Source organism: Camelina sativa, chromosome 2 (genome assembly GCF_030686135.1).
Source record: "Camelina sativa cultivar CO46 ecotype springtype chromosome 2, ASM3068613v1".
Taxonomy (NCBI): domain Eukaryota; kingdom Viridiplantae; phylum Streptophyta; class Magnoliopsida; order Brassicales; family Brassicaceae; genus Camelina; species Camelina sativa.
Window position 1 is genome coordinate 19,987,141 of NC_141881.1, and position 19,150 is coordinate 20,006,290.

At 35.7% G+C, this 19,150-nt stretch overlaps 3 protein-coding genes and 1 pseudogene across 4 annotated transcripts; 1 reads left to right on the forward strand and 3 right to left on the reverse strand.

Moving 5' to 3' along the window:
• Positions 1-325: 325 nt before the first annotated feature.
• Positions 326-3,119, reverse strand: LOC104763379 (AT-hook motif nuclear-localized protein 4). Its single transcript, XM_010486757.3, has 5 exons — positions 2,123-3,119; positions 1,629-1,696; positions 1,367-1,498; positions 1,113-1,274; positions 326-1,025 (listed from the first exon to the last, which is right to left on the reverse strand). Exons 1-5 carry the CDS (start codon positions 2,646-2,648, stop codon positions 624-626), a joined length of 1,290 nt encoding a protein of 429 aa, XP_010485059.2. The 5' UTR covers positions 2,649-3,119; the 3' UTR covers positions 326-623.
• A 2,626-nt stretch (positions 3,120-5,745) lies between these two features.
• Positions 5,746-8,668, reverse strand: LOC104726324 (AT-hook motif nuclear-localized protein 4). Its single transcript, XM_010445170.3, has 5 exons — positions 7,543-8,668; positions 7,049-7,116; positions 6,787-6,918; positions 6,533-6,694; positions 5,746-6,445 (listed from the first exon to the last, which is right to left on the reverse strand). The coding sequence occupies exons 1-5, from the start codon at positions 8,066-8,068 to the stop codon at positions 6,044-6,046; spliced, it is 1,290 nt and encodes a 429-aa protein (XP_010443472.2). The 5' UTR covers positions 8,069-8,668; the 3' UTR covers positions 5,746-6,043.
• Positions 8,669-9,494: 826 nt separating this feature from the next.
• On the reverse strand, positions 9,495-13,420 carry LOC104726335 (65-kDa microtubule-associated protein 3). The gene is made up of 12 exons (XM_010445180.2): positions 13,032-13,420; positions 12,804-12,891; positions 12,482-12,688; positions 12,143-12,394; positions 11,840-12,049; positions 11,601-11,756; positions 11,162-11,473; positions 10,999-11,086; positions 10,842-10,915; positions 10,674-10,748; positions 10,351-10,567; positions 9,495-10,253 (listed from the first exon to the last, which is right to left on the reverse strand). Exons 2-12 carry the CDS (start codon positions 12,873-12,875, stop codon positions 9,781-9,783), a joined length of 2,136 nt encoding a protein of 711 aa, XP_010443482.1. The 5' UTR covers positions 12,876-12,891; positions 13,032-13,420; the 3' UTR covers positions 9,495-9,780.
• A 2,621-nt stretch (positions 13,421-16,041) lies between these two features.
• Positions 16,042-18,485, forward strand: LOC104726344 (folate-biopterin transporter 1, chloroplastic-like; annotated as a pseudogene). The gene is made up of 10 exons (XR_015568469.1): positions 16,042-16,076; positions 16,433-16,576; positions 16,672-16,762; positions 16,856-16,920; positions 17,024-17,186; positions 17,290-17,438; positions 17,542-17,803; positions 17,918-18,086; positions 18,182-18,274; positions 18,405-18,485. The product of XR_015568469.1 is annotated as a folate-biopterin transporter 1, chloroplastic-like (transcript).
• The last annotated feature ends 665 nt before the right edge of the window (positions 18,486-19,150 follow it).

Consider the following 19,150-nt stretch of genomic DNA (forward strand, 5'->3'; position numbering starts at 1 on the left):
AGACGGTCATAATTTAAGATGTAAGTGCTGGGAGTTAGCTACTACTACAGTACTACTACATAATTTTGCGAAAATTGGTATATTATTCTACATTTCTACTTTTATGCTTCTTTAATTGCTCAGCCCTCAATTACAAGAGAATTAGGTTTTCTAAATCGATAAATATCGATCTATTATTTGTAAACTATCTTCCCTCGTATTAAATACGTGATCAAGTATATGTTGTTGATACATATACAGTATACACTAACAAAAGTATATTCTAATTGGTACAATACAACTACTAGTACGTTAAACTATAAAGGAGCGTAGATACACAATATGCTAGTTCAATGAACATAGTAGATTAAAAGAGAGAGTTTGAGAACACACACCAAGTTTTTTTCACTTCTACAACGACCACTTGGGGATAAAAAGAAAGAAGCAAGTCAAAGAACCCTAAAGATTACATCCTCTAATAAACCCTAACTTTTAATGAAACATCTCTGTTTACGAAAAACAACTACAATCTGAGAAAAAAATACCATTACACTCTAAACAAATCAGAAGACATCAAAGATAAAACGCCGCAGCAACTCAAGATCATGGTTGATCAATGTCAGGGGAGTCGCTCCATCAAATCATCAGTTTGGAACCTCGGTGTCAGATTCGCTATGGCCTCCAAATTCTTCATCATCTTCACCGTCTAAATCCTCCTCCTCATCTTCCTCATATTCTCCAGGGAGGGAAGAGAAGAGATCCTTGATATGGTTAGCGGTGTTATTTGCATAGTAACCATGGACTGTGTTAGTGCTTGGCTCATGCGAAAAGGACACAGGTGGTGGTGCTGACACGGTTGGTGGTTGAATAACAACAGGCTTGTTGATCCCGTATCTAGCCTTTGGATCTTCCGCTGATCCACCAAATGAGATGTTAGAACCTTGAGTTGTTGTTGGGATCCCGAGTCTTTCCCTTCTTTGCTTCTTTATCTGCTGCTGCTGCTGCTGCGTTTCCTCCTGACCCGCTACAAAGCTCCCTACCATCACCTAAGTTCCAAACCAACAATGCTTAAAACGAAACAAACACTCAGAGTCCATTAAAGAGATCAACACATTATGCTCTAAGTTATTTACCTGAACAGGACCAGCGGCTATAAAGAGACCGGCAAGTCCACCACCAAAGACACGACCATCAGGTCCAGCAAGGGACACACTCATCCCGCCGGATCTGCTTCTGGTTCCTCCACTCTCGCTTGGTATAAATGAACCAGTCAAAGAAAGAATCTCAAAATGACCCTGACCACGAAATTGTTAACTAAATTCAGTAAAAAAAAAAAAGAAAAAAGTTGGAAGCCACGACAGAATAAAGAGAGAGAGAAAGAGCAGACCTCAAAAGTGAGAGTACCACCAGATGTCATAGATTGACGAAGTGTGACATTGGAAATGGGACCATTGGCTGAAAGAACGCAGATAGCACGAGAGCCTTGTTGAGAGAAGGTCATTATCTTCATTGTCACATCCTGTTAGAACACCAGTGGGACAAAAAGAGTAAGAAATCTAGAGGACTTAGTCAAGATTTATAAGCTTGGTAAATTGACATTTACACTCACATGTATTCAGTAAATCACAAGAGAATTATTAAGTACATACCTCACCGGCGTTTACTGTAAGCACATGAGGTGTAAAACTTGGACTGCCAAGTTCTGCAAGTCCTCCACCTGCAAAAGCCAACATCGAAATGGATCAGTAAAAACAGACGAATTGATAATACTTAGCTCATGTGAAAAGCCCTTATTGTAACAAGACCAGTGCCTATATGTATATTCTTAATCACACTCATCAAAGAATCCTAAGTAGCTTCCCTAAATTGCTTTCTTCTTCATCTACTCTTCAGGGCATTTTCCCTTTTAATACAAAGCCTTTTCAGTTTTCACACAAATCCAGTTTACCAGACAGTAACATTCCTTTGCTTTATAGGACAAGTGTGTCCTTTGTCCTTATTCCAACTCCTTTTTTTTAACAAGTCAAACCAAAGACAAAGAGATCCAATATAGCATATAAGATCCATTAAAAAGGCATCTATTGATTCTAAAGAGAGACCAATGTAAATACAGGACAATACAGTTGTGAGATAAAGACATTACCAGAACTAGGACTGTTGTCGAATTCGAACATCTGAGGAGCCTTGTGCCAATTGTTATTGTTGTTGTTGGGCTCTCCACTACCACTTCCAATTACGCTCCCTCGTCCTCGTCCTCTTCCTCTTCCTCTCCCTCTCCCTCGCCCTCTACCTCTTCTCCGAGAGCCAAACTCCGACGACGCCAACGGAACAGAGGAGGAGATGGGCATAGGAGAGAGAGTCACAGCGAGAGAGCCGTCAGGGTTATACTTCCTAGGTCTCCCTCTCTTCTTCTTCAACTCAGAAGACGAATTCTCAACCGGCATTGTCAAGCTAAAAGGAGGAGCAGCATTCTCAGGAGCTTTCACCGACGCAGAAGCGGAGGCAGTGCTGGATTGACCCACCGGAAAAAGATTAGGGTTTTCAGACCGCGGTGGCTCCATGTGGAAACCAGGAGGAGGAGGAGGACGAGGAGCTTCATGTTGTTGATGTTGTTTCAGACCAAAACTGGTAGCAAGGTTGTTGTTGTTAGTTCCTTCTCTCTCCTCCATCTGAAAGATTCTGATTCCGACAACTAAGGAAGAAGAAGACCCGGAAAAAAAAACACAAAATTAAAAAGACAAGAGAACTAGTTTGATCACGACAGATTCAAGCTTCGTCTTCAGACAGACACTTAAAGTATAGACAAGAGAGAGAGAGAGAGGAAAGAGATCCAGAAGGACGTAAGATTCAGAGAAAAGGGGAAAAAATAAAAATCAATTTTTTTTATTTTTTTGAAATTAAGTAGTAGTAGAAGTAGTACTAGTGAAGAAGAGAAAGATCAAAAGCTTCCATGGCGGAATCTTAATTTCAGAAGAATTTTTCTCCTAAAACATTCATAATTACCTGCAGTTTTTTTTTTTTCTTTTTTCTTTTCTTTTCTTTTTTTTTCTACGAGTGGGTTAAGTTTACAAGGATGTGAGAAATTAGGGTTTTGAGGAGAATGGAAAGAGATAAATAAAATAAAAATCAAAAGAGCAGATATTTTTTATTTTACATTACTACATTTTGTTATTTTAATAAATAAATTAAATAAGTTATTAACTGCAGGAAAATGAATTCACTGAATAAGATAATAGATTTAAAAAACGGTATCCAAAAAAACATTATTAACTGTTTCTTACCTAGTAAAAGGTAAAGAATTGTTGTTTATTATTCAGATGCTAGTTTTGGGAAATCTCATAACTAGTATTTTCTTGTTATTTGTTTTCTCTTCTTTGTAAATGATTCCAGTTATTACATACTATATGTACGAATTTTAATCAAATTCAAACAATCCAAAAGTTCTTAACAAAATATTAGCCGAACAAATATATTCATTCACTTATTTAACCATTTTTAAGTGCAACTCTTTATTTATAAAAGAGTAATTTGTTACCAAAATTCTAATTGAATTTTATACATAGATCAATTGTTTAGAAGTTTACTATTTTTTTAAAAGAATATTGGTTCATGCAAAATATATTTGAAAGCTTAAATTACTTGTTAGATACAAAAGCCAATAAATTTGAAATAATTAAATACAAAGTTTTAGCACTTCACATTTAAAATTATGAAAGGTCATATAATTTATACATACTCGATGAAAATTAAGATACATAAAAATCATTCAACAAAGAAAATAAATCATATTATGTTTAGTTTGTTTGCTAAATACAATTCTAAAGTTAAAATGTAACTTCAATATTAATTCTCTATAATTTTGACAAACAAAAAACCATTTAAGCGTTAGATTAAGGAAACTTTATGCAACGATGATGTATTTATAACAACTTGAATACAACCAGTGGTTTAAGCTTTAAAGTAGCATTGAAACACAATAATGTAAATATGAATGTCACTTCAATGAACACATGGTTATAAATTGAGTAGTTGTAAATAGTAGATAGATTATATAGAGTGGAATTAATAAAATTTAGTTGAATACTAAAATGAAGTCATTGAAGAATTGATTGAAGAAGAGAGTTTAAATCTATACTAACTAGATTTTGACAACCATTTGGGATATGAAAATAACAAATAAGTGAAAGAACCCTAAACATAAACCTCAATATTTGAATGAGATAGACTTGTTTTAGAAAACAACTAAAATATGATAAATTTTTATTTCACTATAGAATTTTTGAATGCATACATGAGATAAATGCATGAAAATAATTTGAGTTTTTTTGTTACATTGTTACTCTTTCCACTAGGTTTTCAATCTAGTTGGTGATCGACCTTTAATGCTTCAAAAGCACAACTTTTGAAAACTATTTGTTTTGTGAAATTAATACATTTGTTTGAGGTTTTTTTGTTCAAAGGAACTTTGTTGCGACAAAACTTACAAATATGTGAAGAAAATAAATGATTGAATGATAGACAATCAGAACTTAAGATGTAATGCTTCATAGTTAGTTACTGTTACATAATCCCGTAAAAAATGATATGTTTTATCTTATATTTCAGATAAGTTTGATTTACTTCAAGCTTGTTTCTCTAATTTTTTATTTTCCTTAATTTATCAACCCTTTTAATTATCAGAAGAATATTTAGATTTTCTAAATTGATATTTGTTGAGAAAAACTATCTTTTTATTAAATAAGTAATCAAAGAATACTCTTTCAGTATTGTTGTGTGGTTGATACAAGAAAAAAAACAATACTTAATTTCTGAAATATTGACAAAGGAACAAAAAAAATACACATATTAACAAAAGTATCTGATATCATTAGGTAAAACTGGTAAAATACCAATACTAATGCGATGAAAACTTTAAAGTAACATAGATACACAAAAAGTTAATTCAATGAACACATATTTATGAGTGAGACAGTTTAGAATGTACTATGTAGATAGATTCCATAAAAGATGAAATAAGTAAGACTTAGTGGAGTTTAACATAAAGTTATTGAAGTAGAGACTAAGTTGGATATCATCTAACCAACATTATGAACTATTTAATAACTGGAGAAAGTAAAAATTGTTGTTTATTATTCAAATGCTGGGTTTTGGAACCATCATAAACAAAATAATGTATATGTATTTTTTTTTGGGTTATTTTTTGAAGTTTTTGTAATGAAAAATTTAATTTGTTTTTCTATCCTTTTTAAATTATTCTGATTAGTATCATACACACTATGTAAGCGAGCTTTAGTCAAATGACTCAAATTCAAGCTCAATGTCACTTCAATATATTTTCGAAATCCATTGTCTTGCGAAATTAAAACATTTTATTTGAGGTTGTTACCAACAAAATTAATCTCAACACAATCTGGAGCAAATGAAAAAAAATGATAGATGATAGACGGTCATAATTTAAGATGTAAGTGCTGGGAGTTAGCTACTACTACAGTACTACTACATAATTTTGCGAAAATTGGTATATTATTCTACATTTCTACTTTTATGCTTCTTTAATTGCTCAGCCCTCAATTACAAGAGAATTAGGTTTTCTAAATCGATAAATATCGATCTATTATTTGTAAACTATCTTCCCTCGTATTAAATACGTGATCAAGTATATGTTGTTGATACATATACAGTATACACTAACAAAAGTATATTCTAATTGGTACAATACAACTACTAGTACGTTAAACTATAAAGGAGCGTAGATACACAATATGCTAGTTCAATGAACATAGTAGATTAAAAGAGAGAGTTTGAGAACACACACCAAGTTTTTTTCACTTCTACAACGACCACTTGGGGATAAAAAGAAAGAAGCAAGTCAAAGAACCCTAAAGATTACATCCTCTAATAAACCCTAACTTTTAATGAAACATCTCTGTTTACGAAAAACAACTACAATCTGAGAAAAAAATACCATTACACTCTAAACAAATCAGAAGACATCAAAGATAAAACGCCGCAGCAACTCAAGATCATGGTTGATCAATGTCAGGGGAGTCGCTCCATCAAATCATCAGTTTGGAACCTCGGTGTCAGATTCGCTATGGCCTCCAAATTCTTCATCATCTTCACCGTCTAAATCCTCCTCCTCATCTTCCTCATATTCTCCAGGGAGGGAAGAGAAGAGATCCTTGATATGGTTAGCGGTGTTATTTGCATAGTAACCATGGACTGTGTTAGTGCTTGGCTCATGCGAAAAGGACACAGGTGGTGGTGCTGACACGGTTGGTGGTTGAATAACAACAGGCTTGTTGATCCCGTATCTAGCCTTTGGATCTTCCGCTGATCCACCAAATGAGATGTTAGAACCTTGAGTTGTTGTTGGGATCCCGAGTCTTTCCCTTCTTTGCTTCTTTATCTGCTGCTGCTGCTGCTGCGTTTCCTCCTGACCCGCTACAAAGCTCCCTACCATCACCTAAGTTCCAAACCAACAATGCTTAAAACGAAACAAACACTCAGAGTCCATTAAAGAGATCAACACATTATGCTCTAAGTTATTTACCTGAACAGGACCAGCGGCTATAAAGAGACCGGCAAGTCCACCACCAAAGACACGACCATCAGGTCCAGCAAGGGACACACTCATCCCGCCGGATCTGCTTCTGGTTCCTCCACTCTCGCTTGGTATAAATGAACCAGTCAAAGAAAGAATCTCAAAATGACCCTGACCACGAAATTGTTAACTAAATTCAGTAAAAAAAAAAAAGAAAAAAGTTGGAAGCCACGACAGAATAAAGAGAGAGAGAAAGAGCAGACCTCAAAAGTGAGAGTACCACCAGATGTCATAGATTGACGAAGTGTGACATTGGAAATGGGACCATTGGCTGAAAGAACGCAGATAGCACGAGAGCCTTGTTGAGAGAAGGTCATTATCTTCATTGTCACATCCTGTTAGAACACCAGTGGGACAAAAAGAGTAAGAAATCTAGAGGACTTAGTCAAGATTTATAAGCTTGGTAAATTGACATTTACACTCACATGTATTCAGTAAATCACAAGAGAATTATTAAGTACATACCTCACCGGCGTTTACTGTAAGCACATGAGGTGTAAAACTTGGACTGCCAAGTTCTGCAAGTCCTCCACCTGCAAAAGCCAACATCGAAATGGATCAGTAAAAACAGACGAATTGATAATACTTAGCTCATGTGAAAAGCCCTTATTGTAACAAGACCAGTGCCTATATGTATATTCTTAATCACACTCATCAAAGAATCCTAAGTAGCTTCCCTAAATTGCTTTCTTCTTCATCTACTCTTCAGGGCATTTTCCCTTTTAATACAAAGCCTTTTCAGTTTTCACACAAATCCAGTTTACCAGACAGTAACATTCCTTTGCTTTATAGGACAAGTGTGTCCTTTGTCCTTATTCCAACTCCTTTTTTTTAACAAGTCAAACCAAAGACAAAGAGATCCAATATAGCATATAAGATCCATTAAAAAGGCATCTATTGATTCTAAAGAGAGACCAATGTAAATACAGGACAATACAGTTGTGAGATAAAGACATTACCAGAACTAGGACTGTTGTCGAATTCGAACATCTGAGGAGCCTTGTGCCAATTGTTATTGTTGTTGTTGGGCTCTCCACTACCACTTCCAATTACGCTCCCTCGTCCTCGTCCTCTTCCTCTTCCTCTCCCTCTCCCTCGCCCTCTACCTCTTCTCCGAGAGCCAAACTCCGACGACGCCAACGGAACAGAGGAGGAGATGGGCATAGGAGAGAGAGTCACAGCGAGAGAGCCGTCAGGGTTATACTTCCTAGGTCTCCCTCTCTTCTTCTTCAACTCAGAAGACGAATTCTCAACCGGCATTGTCAAGCTAAAAGGAGGAGCAGCATTCTCAGGAGCTTTCACCGACGCAGAAGCGGAGGCAGTGCTGGATTGACCCACCGGAAAAAGATTAGGGTTTTCAGACCGCGGTGGCTCCATGTGGAAACCAGGAGGAGGAGGAGGACGAGGAGCTTCATGTTGTTGATGTTGTTTCAGACCAAAACTGGTAGCAAGGTTGTTGTTGTTAGTTCCTTCTCTCTCCTCCATCTGAAAGATTCTGATTCCGACAACTAAGGAAGAAGAAGACCCGGAAAAAAAAACACAAAATTAAAAAGACAAGAGAACTAGTTTGATCACGACAGATTCAAGCTTCGTCTTCAGACAGACACTTAAAGTATAGACAAGAGAGAGAGAGAGAGGAAAGAGATCCAGAAGGACGTAAGATTCAGAGAAAAGGGGAAAAAATAAAAATCAATTTTTTTTATTTTTTTGAAATTAAGTAGTAGTAGAAGTAGTACTAGTGAAGAAGAGAAAGATCAAAAGCTTCCATGGCGGAATCTTAATTTCAGAAGAATTTTTCTCCTAAAACATTCATAATTACCTGCAGTTTTTTTTTTTTCTTTTTTCTTTTCTTTTCTTTTTTTTTCTACGAGTGGGTTAAGTTTACAAGGATGTGAGAAATTAGGGTTTTGAGGAGAATGGAAAGAGATAAATAAAATAAAAATCAAAAGAGCAGATATTTTTTATTTTACATTACTACATTTTGTTATTTTAATAAATAAATTAAATAAGTTTTTTCTTTTTTAAAAAAGGGAGAGAGAAACGAGGAAAGTGTAATTCTTAAAAGAAAATTGTAATAATGGGCTTAATTAGAAAATTCAAAAAAAATTACACACCTCTCCTAACAAGTCTTGGAGTTTGGGATACAGCTAAAGCTTAATTGCTTTAATAAATTAGTATACTAATGGACTTTGTTGACCCCAAAAAATACAATTGGACTTGATTTTGAGTTTTTCATCCATATACTATTTAAAAAAAAAAAAATAATAAGTTAGAGACATTTCTGTCACCTAATATTATCTCTCTTTCTTTTTCCAGTCTACCCACGTTGACTATATAACCAAAACAACACCTTGACCAATTTAGCCTTCCAAAATCCCAACTACAAATCTCTTGTCCTAATCCCTGCCATTTGGAGTTTGGTAATGGCTCCATACCGACATTATCCTCTTTTGTCTAATGGAGTAGATAATACTAATAGTGTGAATTATATAATTGATCATGATTGTTGTTGGGGTTATTTAAGTAACCTAACAAATTGCACAAGATAGTTCAGTCGTTTTATCACTTCCGAAAGTAAGTTATAGTTGGTCTTCTACTAGGTCATGCGACTAGACATAATTATTAGTCTAAAAACTCTAATTCAAATTCTAGGAGCAAAATTTTTACATCTACAAACTACATGGAAGTATTATTTATGTAAGGTCCGAAACTAATTTATAAATTACAAATCGATTGAAGATGATTATCCTAGTGGTAAAATCTTTAGTCACCCACAAGCCTTGTTTAAACTCCTACATGGAGACGAAAAAGTGGTCAATGCATCAGTAGATTGAGATGAAAGAAAAATGTGAATGAATAAACGAGTAGAGCATGACGAATAAAAAAGAAAAACGAAAAGGGCCACAAAAGATTATGACAAGTCAGGTAATAATTTGAGAAAACTTGAATAATAATGTGAAGTGGTAAAATACAAATTAGGTTGACTAGTTTTCCTCTAAAGCTCCACTTCACGGACAAGTTTTTTTTTCTTCTTCTTGTCAGTCTCTCGAAGAAACCAAACCATACGTGTATAAAATGACTACTTAAAAGAGAAAGCCAATCATATAATTGACCTTTTTACAAACCAAACCACATTCAATTTGAGTTTTACAAATAAAACAACTTCAGATTGTGAAACCAAAGGATGATCAAAGTCATCAAACCAAACCACATTCAGACTGTAGCATGAAGGCGAGTCTTCGTTCCTCAAACGAATACTCCAAAACTTCAGGCTTTTCAGACATTGACATTGATCTTGCATTGGTGGTGAATGGTGTTGGTGCGGTATGCATTGGAACAGAGATTGTTGCTGGTGTTGATGGGACTGGAATCATAGCAGCAACGTTCTTCGGTGTTTGCATCATCATAGTCATCATCTTCTCTTCTTCCAAATTCCTAAGAATGTTGTTGTTGTTGTTGTTCTTGACAGGAGTTGCAAACGATGACATCTCATTCACTGCGTTGTGTTTCAGATGTTGTTGGGTTGTTGTTGCTATGTTGGCCTTTGATGCAACCACCGTAGTCGGAATGGGCGAGAATGGTTTGCGAACTAATGGAGATTGCAACAGCTCAGAAGGATTCATTGACTGTTTCCTTGTGGGAAGCCCTGCAATATCAAGCCCTCTTCTTCCTGCAAGATTTAAGATTCATTCACCAATGCAATTAAGAAATCAACTCAAGACTATGTTGATAACAAATGAGCACATTATATTATAAGACGTAATTACCATTTGATAAAGCTCCATCATTCTGTCGATGATCTGCTTTCTTGTTAGGCTTAGGAGTCTGATGCATTCCTGCTCCTAAGGAAAGTCTTCGGTTGGTTGCACCACCGGTCGACATTCTTGGAGCCTTTTTACCACCAAGGGGTTTAGATGGGCTCGGTTTGGACCCGTAAAGAGCCTCTTGTTCTGCAATGAGCTGTCCTTGAAGCTTCTTCTGATCCTTTAATATGTAGAAAACAGTTGCAACACATAGAGTTGGATTAGGAGGATGATATTGGTCAAAAGTTTCTGATGGAAACAAAAAAGAATGGAGGACTTGTACATACCCGCTGGCGACGGTGTTCTTCTTCTCTTTCCTGCCTCAGTAAATTATACTCCTCAAGCATAGAAAGGAGACGGATCTGGACATAAATAAAGAGAATTACAAATGGTCAGCTAGACATAGAGAATTATAACCAAGTGAAACCAATAGCGAATGTGTAGAGAATTCATACACCATCATATAGAAATTCAATCCCCTTTTCTTGTTCCCAAACAATAGTCTTCGAGGCCAGTGCTTCAACCATTCCTGAATGAATAAAAAATGAAAAGATACATAATCTATTCAGAGCATAAACATGTAAGATACATTGACAGCAAATAGTAACTTACCTGGAAGCTTGTTAACAAGATTACGAGCTTTCTCAGCACGCTTGAGAGTAAGATGAGCCCCTCTTCCAGCATTGTATCGGTTATCATCCTGTAGAATGAAAACTATCAGAATATGTAACGAGCTTTTATAAGTTTTAAAAGGTTTTCATGATCCGACTCTAACCCTGTTGTATTCTTCAAGCCAACTTTCTTCATCGCAGGCAGATAACCATTTCTCAACCCTTTCTAGTATCTCCTTTCGGCTTAAAGCTTCCTCTTTGATCTTAGAGATATGTTGCTCAAGATGCTCCAGGACCATTGTAGCATCCACAATACCAGATTCTATCGCCGCTATAGTCTGGTCTATAGCACTGTCTGAAACTGGCAACAAGTGGGTTTTCCTACATATATCCTCTAGTTCTGACCTTTTCTTCAAAACAAGTTCTTTCATTTTGCTTGTTTTGACAGCGTCCAATCGAACAACTTCTGCCTCAACCTGTATATAGCAATGGAAGTCATGTTATGGATACAAGCATCGACATCAAAAAGCTTCACTTAAGCTATAAGCTTGGTCGTAGAGTTTATAAAACAATGTAACCATGAAAAGAACATCCATAGCTTACATATTTAATGAATTCTTCCGAGAGACTATTGGCTTCAGTGATTTCATGTTCTGATGCAGCTATATTGCAGGTTATATGCTGATACTCTTGTTGCTCTTCTATGGGTGTATCCATCAAATTCCAGAGCTCCAACATTGTTGTTGCTAGATCTTGAAGCTTCATCGAATTAAAAAACGCAACTATGAGCAACAACAAGAAAGAAAATTATACATAACTCGTCAAAGTAAATCATCATTTACCCTCTGCATTCTCTGTATCTTGACTTCCCTCAGCTTTTGAACTGCAGCCCCCAATTTCTCGATTGTATGATCGCTTAAGCTCCTTGGTCCTTCTGGATCACTCAATGTAGGATTCACTTGGCCAACAACCTCATTGAAGTCCATCCCAAGTACTGAACAATGTGAATACAATGTACACAAGTGATTCCGAATCATTTCCACACGATCACTCTGAGGGAAACAACACCACAAAAAGAGTAAATACATATCTAATGGTTGGAATAACCAAAGAAGCCAACAATGCAAATTCAAATCAAATCTCACCTTTTCCTTCTGAAGTGCTTGCAGCTGGCAGTGTAACTCTTCAAGCTTTCTCATAGACAAGTCAGTCTCATCAATAAGTGGTTTAGAGTGAACATGTTCTCCTTGACCTTTAATATCATTAGCAATACTATCTATCTCCTCCAGGACAACAACGAACTGGTTCCTTCTTTCAATTTTCCTCTTCTGCATCTCTTCAAGTTCAGGAAGAATCGTCCCTAGCTCTTGCTTCAAGCTCCCAACGCTTTGATCAGACTGATGCATACAAAAAGAAAGGTTAAAGTTGAAAAAGATAACATAAACCATAAACTAAGCAAGTCATTTATCAGATCACGTACGTACCTGTCTAATATGAACAGGACGTTCCCCCATAGCAGAACAGATTGTAGCTAGCTCTGCTTCAGCATCAGCAATTGCTTGCCTTAGCTGAGCTCTACATCGATTCGCTTGATCAACTTTTCTTCTATAAACTTCTAAACATTCACGCTCAAGCTCAAGTAACATCTTATCTCTATCAGTTTCTGTTTCTCCAACTTCATCCCAAATAATCTAATCCAGGAAAACAAAAACAGAAACCAAATCTCTCATCAAGACTCCACACAAACAATTTGAAAGATTCAGAACAAATCTATTTAAAGAAGAGACACAGAAATCTCCCAAAAACCTGGAGTTCGTATAAGAGAGATCCACAAGTTGTCTCTACTTGAAGAATCGGATCTTTTTGAATAGAAGCCATTTCGAAATGCTTCAGCCTGTAACAGATTTAAAACGAGAACCCCTAATCGAAATTAGCAGCTAATTCGAAGCAAATTGATTGAGAAACCCTAACTGATTTTGACATCGCGAATCAACAAATTTTCGAATTGAATTGAGAGAAACTCAAAATACTTGCCTGAAACGGGAGATTTCTCGAAGATTTTCCAGAACTGATGATTGAATTTGGAAGTTTAATAGTCGATCGAATCTGATGACTGAAACTTTCGCGAGTAGATTGAGGAAGAAGAAGAAGATAAAGAAGTAAATTTAGAAACCTAGATCGAGAAGTGTTTCAAATGTGTAGAGAAAGAGAGAGAGAGAGAAGAGAGAAATAGAGCCGTTACGAAGATGTTAAAAGGTTTTGGGTTAATGAGAGAGAGAGAGAGAGAGATTGAATTGAGACTTGAGAGTGATGATGGTGAGATTGGGAATTTCGTCCGTTACGAACCAGCTCCTCTAATTTTATTTTATTTTGTAGTATATTTTGTGCTTTTTAATTTGGTTTTTTTCGAACTTTTGAATTTCAAAAAAATCTGATCTATGGTGTTTAGAATCTAGTGCATCGCGCTTTCAGTAGAGGAATAGATATTAACCGTTGAAATATTCTTAGTCTTTATTAACGGTTGAGATCTCACAAACGAAAATCTAAAAGCCGACGACGAACCTTTTATTTGAGAAGAGAACCGGTCTGATTTCAATTATTTCGGTCTGGTATTCGTACCAAACCACAATTTAACAATTTTCTTCATTGATCAGTGTAGTTTAAATCAAACAGAGATCGGTTTAGTATGTGATTAAGTTATTCTTTAGAAAAACTTACTTGGATGAATAACAGAGGTAAGGTAACTAATTGGTTATGAACTTGAGAAATTTGTGTTTGGTTTAGGTGTGGTATGATTACATATCGAACCAAATCATCGAACATAGACGGGGACATTACATGATAACATGAACAAACATAACGTTTATACAATTCAATAACTCATAACTGAATTATGTGCCTAATTTCTTACACTTTATACACACAAAATATCAAATAAACTAAATAATCTATTACGTAATCCAGAGTCCTTCTCGAATTCGACTCATAAGTACTACAATTGATCTATTTGAGAGAGTAGCTCTAAGATAAATTTGAGCATATCAGAGAGCATAATCTATATAACATTCAACAAACAATACATATATTCAGAAAAATGAAGGAGATAAACCATTTTGCGGCCAAGGAATGTAATTAAAGGCAAAAAAATATTTTGCAACAATGAAATTGAGTAAAACATGGCAAATAGTTCAATTGCAACTCCAAATATTCAATAACAAAGATTTATAGGAATACCATGGACTCTTAAATGCTCGACAATAGTGAAGGCTTTTAAGATTAGGTCGCCACCAAAAAAAATCTAATTTTATGATTGTTTTGAGCCTCCATATATGTTGTTTTAACGCAAGTATTACCATGTCCTCTTTCATATCATCTTTTACTTCTTATAGTGCTGAATTACTATTTTTCATACAAAATGCTACCATATGCATAGTTGAACAACGTATGCACAAGTTGTCTCCCATAATTTTTTTATTATTGTTTCAATTAATGAGTTACTACCTTATTTTATAATTATATTATATCAAATTCAATATATAATCTAATTAATTTAAGAAAACAGTAACATAGACAAGAGGAGTTGAACAAATTATTTTGGAGAAAAAGAAACGGATGCAACTGATATATCATGGGAAAATGATGGATCTGTGTCTTTTACATACCCAGATGCCATACATATATCACTTTAAGCTCGAGTATGGTAAAATCAACTACACCAAGTGCACCTCTTCTGAAGCCACTGACGAGAAAGATAGTTTTGATACAAAAATCCTTCAAGAAAAATTGGCCATTCTCTAGAACCTCAAATCATTCCCTTAAAATTTTATAGTATTTGAGATTTGCTTCGTTTTTTACGAATACTAGTTTTTAGTATTTTATTTGTTTTACAAAACTACGAATATCCAAGTTTTTTGAATCGAATTGAATAACGGATCAAAACGAATCTAATGAATAATTTGTCCATCCTAAAGTTAAGTGTTAGACTATGTACATTGATAGTTTTTTGGAGAAATTTCTTACAATTAGAAAAAGAAAAGAAAGAGAGAAAAAATAATATTTTAACCAAAAAGAAATAAGAGAATCGATTCTCAAGTTATTTGTATGATAAACCTTGAAAAACCCATGAAAGCCTATCACATAGTGACACATGCCACTATCTAATTAGCTATATTTTAGTATAATAAACTAAATCCATAAATACTAAAAATCTTAGTTTAATAGTTTATTTGTTGTTGTTTTTAATATTTTTTATAATTTTTTATAAACTTTGATGTTTCAATCGATATGCATGAATCATTTCTGTTCTATTGATGTTTTGTAGTGAAATTTTATTTTAAAATAATATCATAAATTAATTAGATATTTGTTTAAAATAAACTAAGTGGGTACAATTTGTAAATTTTTAAAATCGAAAGACTATGGTAGAAATTAAAATAAAAGGAAAACCTTAATCATATCTAAAACTTATCAAATTTGATTCTTATAATGACGAGAACAGATAAAACAAAGTGAAACATAATCCAATATGGAAAGTTTAACAGAAAACTCAAATAAAAGATATATAATACACACTCGTTTTTGTTAGAAAATCCAAATGGAAAACTTTTAGTAAACTGGAACCGATATAAACCGGCTAACAAAAAAACAATTTGCTATCGGTTAAATTTTATTGTGAACCAATTTTGATAGATAGAATAGAACTTACCCTAGGCCCTAGCTTTCGAAGGTATATCGTTCTCGTTTACATATCCCTCGGGAGAACAAGGGACGTGCTTATGAGTTAAAGCTAAATCCGTAAATCGTCTCTAATTTCCTATTGAATTGAACCAACAATTGTACCGGTTAACCTTTAATGAAATTGAACCGACATAAACCGGCTAAACAAACAAAAGACGATTTGTTAAAATTTTATTGTGAACCAATTTTGATAGATAGATAGATTCAATTCAACGGTAAATAGATAGATTGACGACTGTCTCCGGCGAGACCTTGAGGCCGAGTGGCCTGCTCTCCGATTCCGAAGCTTGCTAAGCGTGGTGGTGTAATGGTAGAAGTCTCTGGTGTTTCTCTTGAGCTCATGTGTGCCACTAATTAGAACAGGTACGTGTTTGTAGACCTAAATTAATCCAATCTTGGACTTTGGTTTCCAAGTGATGATTAGGTATTGGAGTGTTGTGCTTTAAAAGTTCAGCTCTGAATCGCATTTGATTGCTTGATTGCAATCTCGGTTTCGTAATTGTTAGTTTAGAGCTACTGCTGACGCTTGTAAATTTGACTGCAAACAGTTTTTGTACATAAACTTGCTCTTCCCAAATCTCAAATTAGCCTTTGTACTTGCTTTCTTATGGATATAATCTTGTTACCTCAATCTTAGTTTAGAATCCTCAATCTTGTTAACCATATTACTTTCTCTATGTGTGTCTGATTTCTTTCAGTCAAGAACTGCCTGCATTGAATTTCAGTGTAGAACTCGGTGCTGCCCATGGAACCTGGATATCAAACGATGTGGCTACTTTATTTCTTGAAGTGCTGTCCAGAGACTTGATCTTTCCAAGTCAGAAGCCTCTGTACCTTCTTCGGTTAGTCAATATATTATTTCAGCATATTTGTTCTTCAATTGTGGACTCAGTTCGGCTGGAGAATCCCCTAAGATGATATACCAAATTTCCCGCAGGACATTTGTTCAAGGTGTTTTAGGACTCGTCAGGCTCGCTGTTAGTTTCTATCTAAAAGATGACTTGCATCTTGATCCTGCTGAGCTATGTGTATGTCCTTGTTATGCCCTTTTAAGGAGATGCTTTTGAAGTTCCTTTTATAAAATTCTCTTTATAGGCTGACAATATATACCTCTTGACTAGACAGCTGTGATAACGGGTCTTTCTTCATTGCCATGGCTTGTTAAGCCTCTTTACGGTTTTATCAGGTATGTGTTCTTCTCCACCTCTGTACTTGTTTTGATTCTATTGTTGTAGAAACTGTAGTGACCATATAATAGAAAAGTCTAAGTAACTTGTTCTGTTTTACAGTGATTCAGTGCCTCTATTTGGCTATCGAAGGATGTCATATCTAGTTCTCTCGGGACTTCTTGGTGCATTTTCGTGGAGTTTGATGGCCGGTTTTGTTGATAGTAAATATAGTGCTGCTCTTTGTATACTTCTTGGTTCCCTCTCTGTCGCTTTTTCTGATGTCGTAAGTTTTCTAATCCGTTCTGGTTAACTTAGCCTGGTTGAGTTGCAATATAGAGTTTTTTTATTCCAGCATGTTGAATTGTTGAGTGGTTAACTCTTCATAGGTAGTAGACTCGATGGTAGTGGAACGGGCTCGTGGTGATTCACAAAGCGTGTCGGGGTCTCTGCAGTCTTTGTGCTGGGGATCCTCAGCTTTTGGTGGAATTGTGAGTTCCTACTTTAGTGGCTCCCTTGTGGAGTCATATGGTGTAAGGTACAGTATACAATTTGCGCGTACAGTCAGTAGCTTTTCTTTTTGGGTATCCTGTGGTATAGATAACTAACTAAGTGGCATTCTAAAAGCTGTTATACCTCAGGTTTGTATTTGGGGTGACAGCTTTACTACCTTTGATAACTTCAGCAGTTGCTGTTCTCGTGAACGAACAACGTGTGGTCAAACCAGCATTAGGGCAGAAAGAGAACATAACCTTGGTCAGTCCTGGCTCTCTTCAGACCTCAAAGCAGAACATGATTCAGCTATGGAGTGCCATTAAGCAACCAAATGCTTTCCTCCCTTACCTTTTTTAGCTTCTTATGGCAAGCCACACCACATTCAGATTCTGCAATGTTTTACTTCACGTATGTCCTCTTCCACTTGATTCCTGGTCATCGGCTTATTTTATATCCACTGTGGGATAGTATAAGTATTAACTACAGAACCTCTTATGTTATTTGGTTTAAAATTCATCTCAGAACGAACAAAATTGGCTTTACTCCGGAGTTTCTGGGACGAGTTAAATTTGTGACCTCAATTGCATCGTTGCTCGGAGTAGGACTGTACAATGGATTCCTGAAGACTGTTCCACTGAGAAAAATCTTTCTCGCGACGGCAGTTTTTGGCACGGGTCTTGGAATGACTCAGGTTGGTCACATCTGCACTTTACAAGAAGAACTTTGCCATCTATCCCTGCTATAGAATCGATTAGTAACCCTTGGGACCGCTCTTATGTTTTGCAGGTTATCCTTGTGTCAGGTTTTAACAGACAGTTGGGAATTAGCGACGAGTGGTTTGCGATCGGAGACTCTCTAATCCTAACAGTCCTCGCTCAGGTTTAAGCTTTTGTTAGCATTAAGTTTCTCAAAGGCTTTGAGTTCTCGGATTTTAATTATGTAGTTAATGCAGCTTTATTGGAATGTATCAGTATCAGTGCACTGACAGCTTAAAAGAAAAACTCCACAGGCTTCATTCATGCCGGTTCTTGTGTTAGCTTGTTTAGGGTTGTTATTTAGTAATGTGTATTTTTGAAGTATTGTTTTACTTAACAATGAAATCCTTTGTTCCACAACTTTTAGTGTTGACATGCTTGCGTCGTATTTGTCTAAAAACTGTACCAAACTAAATATCTGTATTTTGGTGTTTAGGTGTGCTGTTCTGGTCATGGGAAGAATGGTGTTCTTCGGCAGTCAATTAGACCAGAAATGATTACTGAGGTATATGAGAAAAAATTGGAAATTGTCTATCTGTTGATCTTTTAGTTTAAAAAACCTTTTAGGCCCATTACTATGGCATGGACAGGATTTCATATAAAACGCATTAGTTTGTAGTGAGCTCTGGACAGAAGGCATTATTAGGACAGTCGCAGGTTTATATCTTTCACAAGTACTATCCACCCCTGGGGAATCTATCTTTTTACTTGATATAGACAAGAAAAGCGAAAATAATTATGTGAAAAGTACGAGTTGGAACTTAGTAAATGGGGATGTATCCGGTCACTTAGTAATGCTCTGTATGTGACCTAGTCTCTTCAATCCTTAAGCACTCTATTCCGCATGTTCTTGCTGGGTAGGTTGAACTTCCAGGCTGCAAAGGAATATGGACGGTTTATCACAAGAGCGCACGTGGTCATAATGTTGATTCTTCTAAAATGGCTGCACGATGGTATATTTTGCTTCTGTACTTTGGTCGTATTTCATTAGATCCGTCTA

Bases quoted from the DNA above. Each gene is read 5' to 3' on its own strand.
- LOC104763379 (XM_010486757.3), bottom strand. From the start codon at position 2,648: ATGGAGGAGAGAGAAGGAACTAACAACAACAACCTTGCTACCAGTTTT. The intron at 1,499-1,628 runs GTATGTACTTAA...GTGTTCTAACAG, and splicing joins TTACAGTAAACGCCGGTGAG to GATGTGACAATGAAGATAAT. The intron at 1,026-1,112 runs GTAAATAACTTA...TTTGGAACTTAG, and splicing joins TAGCCGCTGGTCCTGTTCAG to GTGATGGTAGGGAGCTTTGT.
- LOC104726324 (XM_010445170.3), bottom strand. From the start codon at position 8,068: ATGGAGGAGAGAGAAGGAACTAACAACAACAACCTTGCTACCAGTTTT. The intron at 7,117-7,542 runs GTAATGTCTTTA...TGGCTTTTGCAG, and splicing joins CGACAACAGTCCTAGTTCTG to GTGGAGGACTTGCAGAACTT. The intron at 6,446-6,532 runs GTAAATAACTTA...TTTGGAACTTAG, and splicing joins TAGCCGCTGGTCCTGTTCAG to GTGATGGTAGGGAGCTTTGT.
- LOC104726335 (XM_010445180.2), bottom strand. From the start codon at position 12,875: ATGGCTTCTATTCAAAAAGATCCGATTCTTCAAGTAGAGACAACTTGT. The intron at 12,689-12,803 runs GTTTTTGGGAGA...TTCCTGGATTAG, and splicing joins CTCTCTTATACGAACTCCAG to ATTATTTGGGATGAAGTTGG. The intron at 10,568-10,673 runs GTATGTACAAGT...TACATATTAAAG, and splicing joins AAGAACACCGTCGCCAGCGG to GATCAGAAGAAGCTTCAAGG.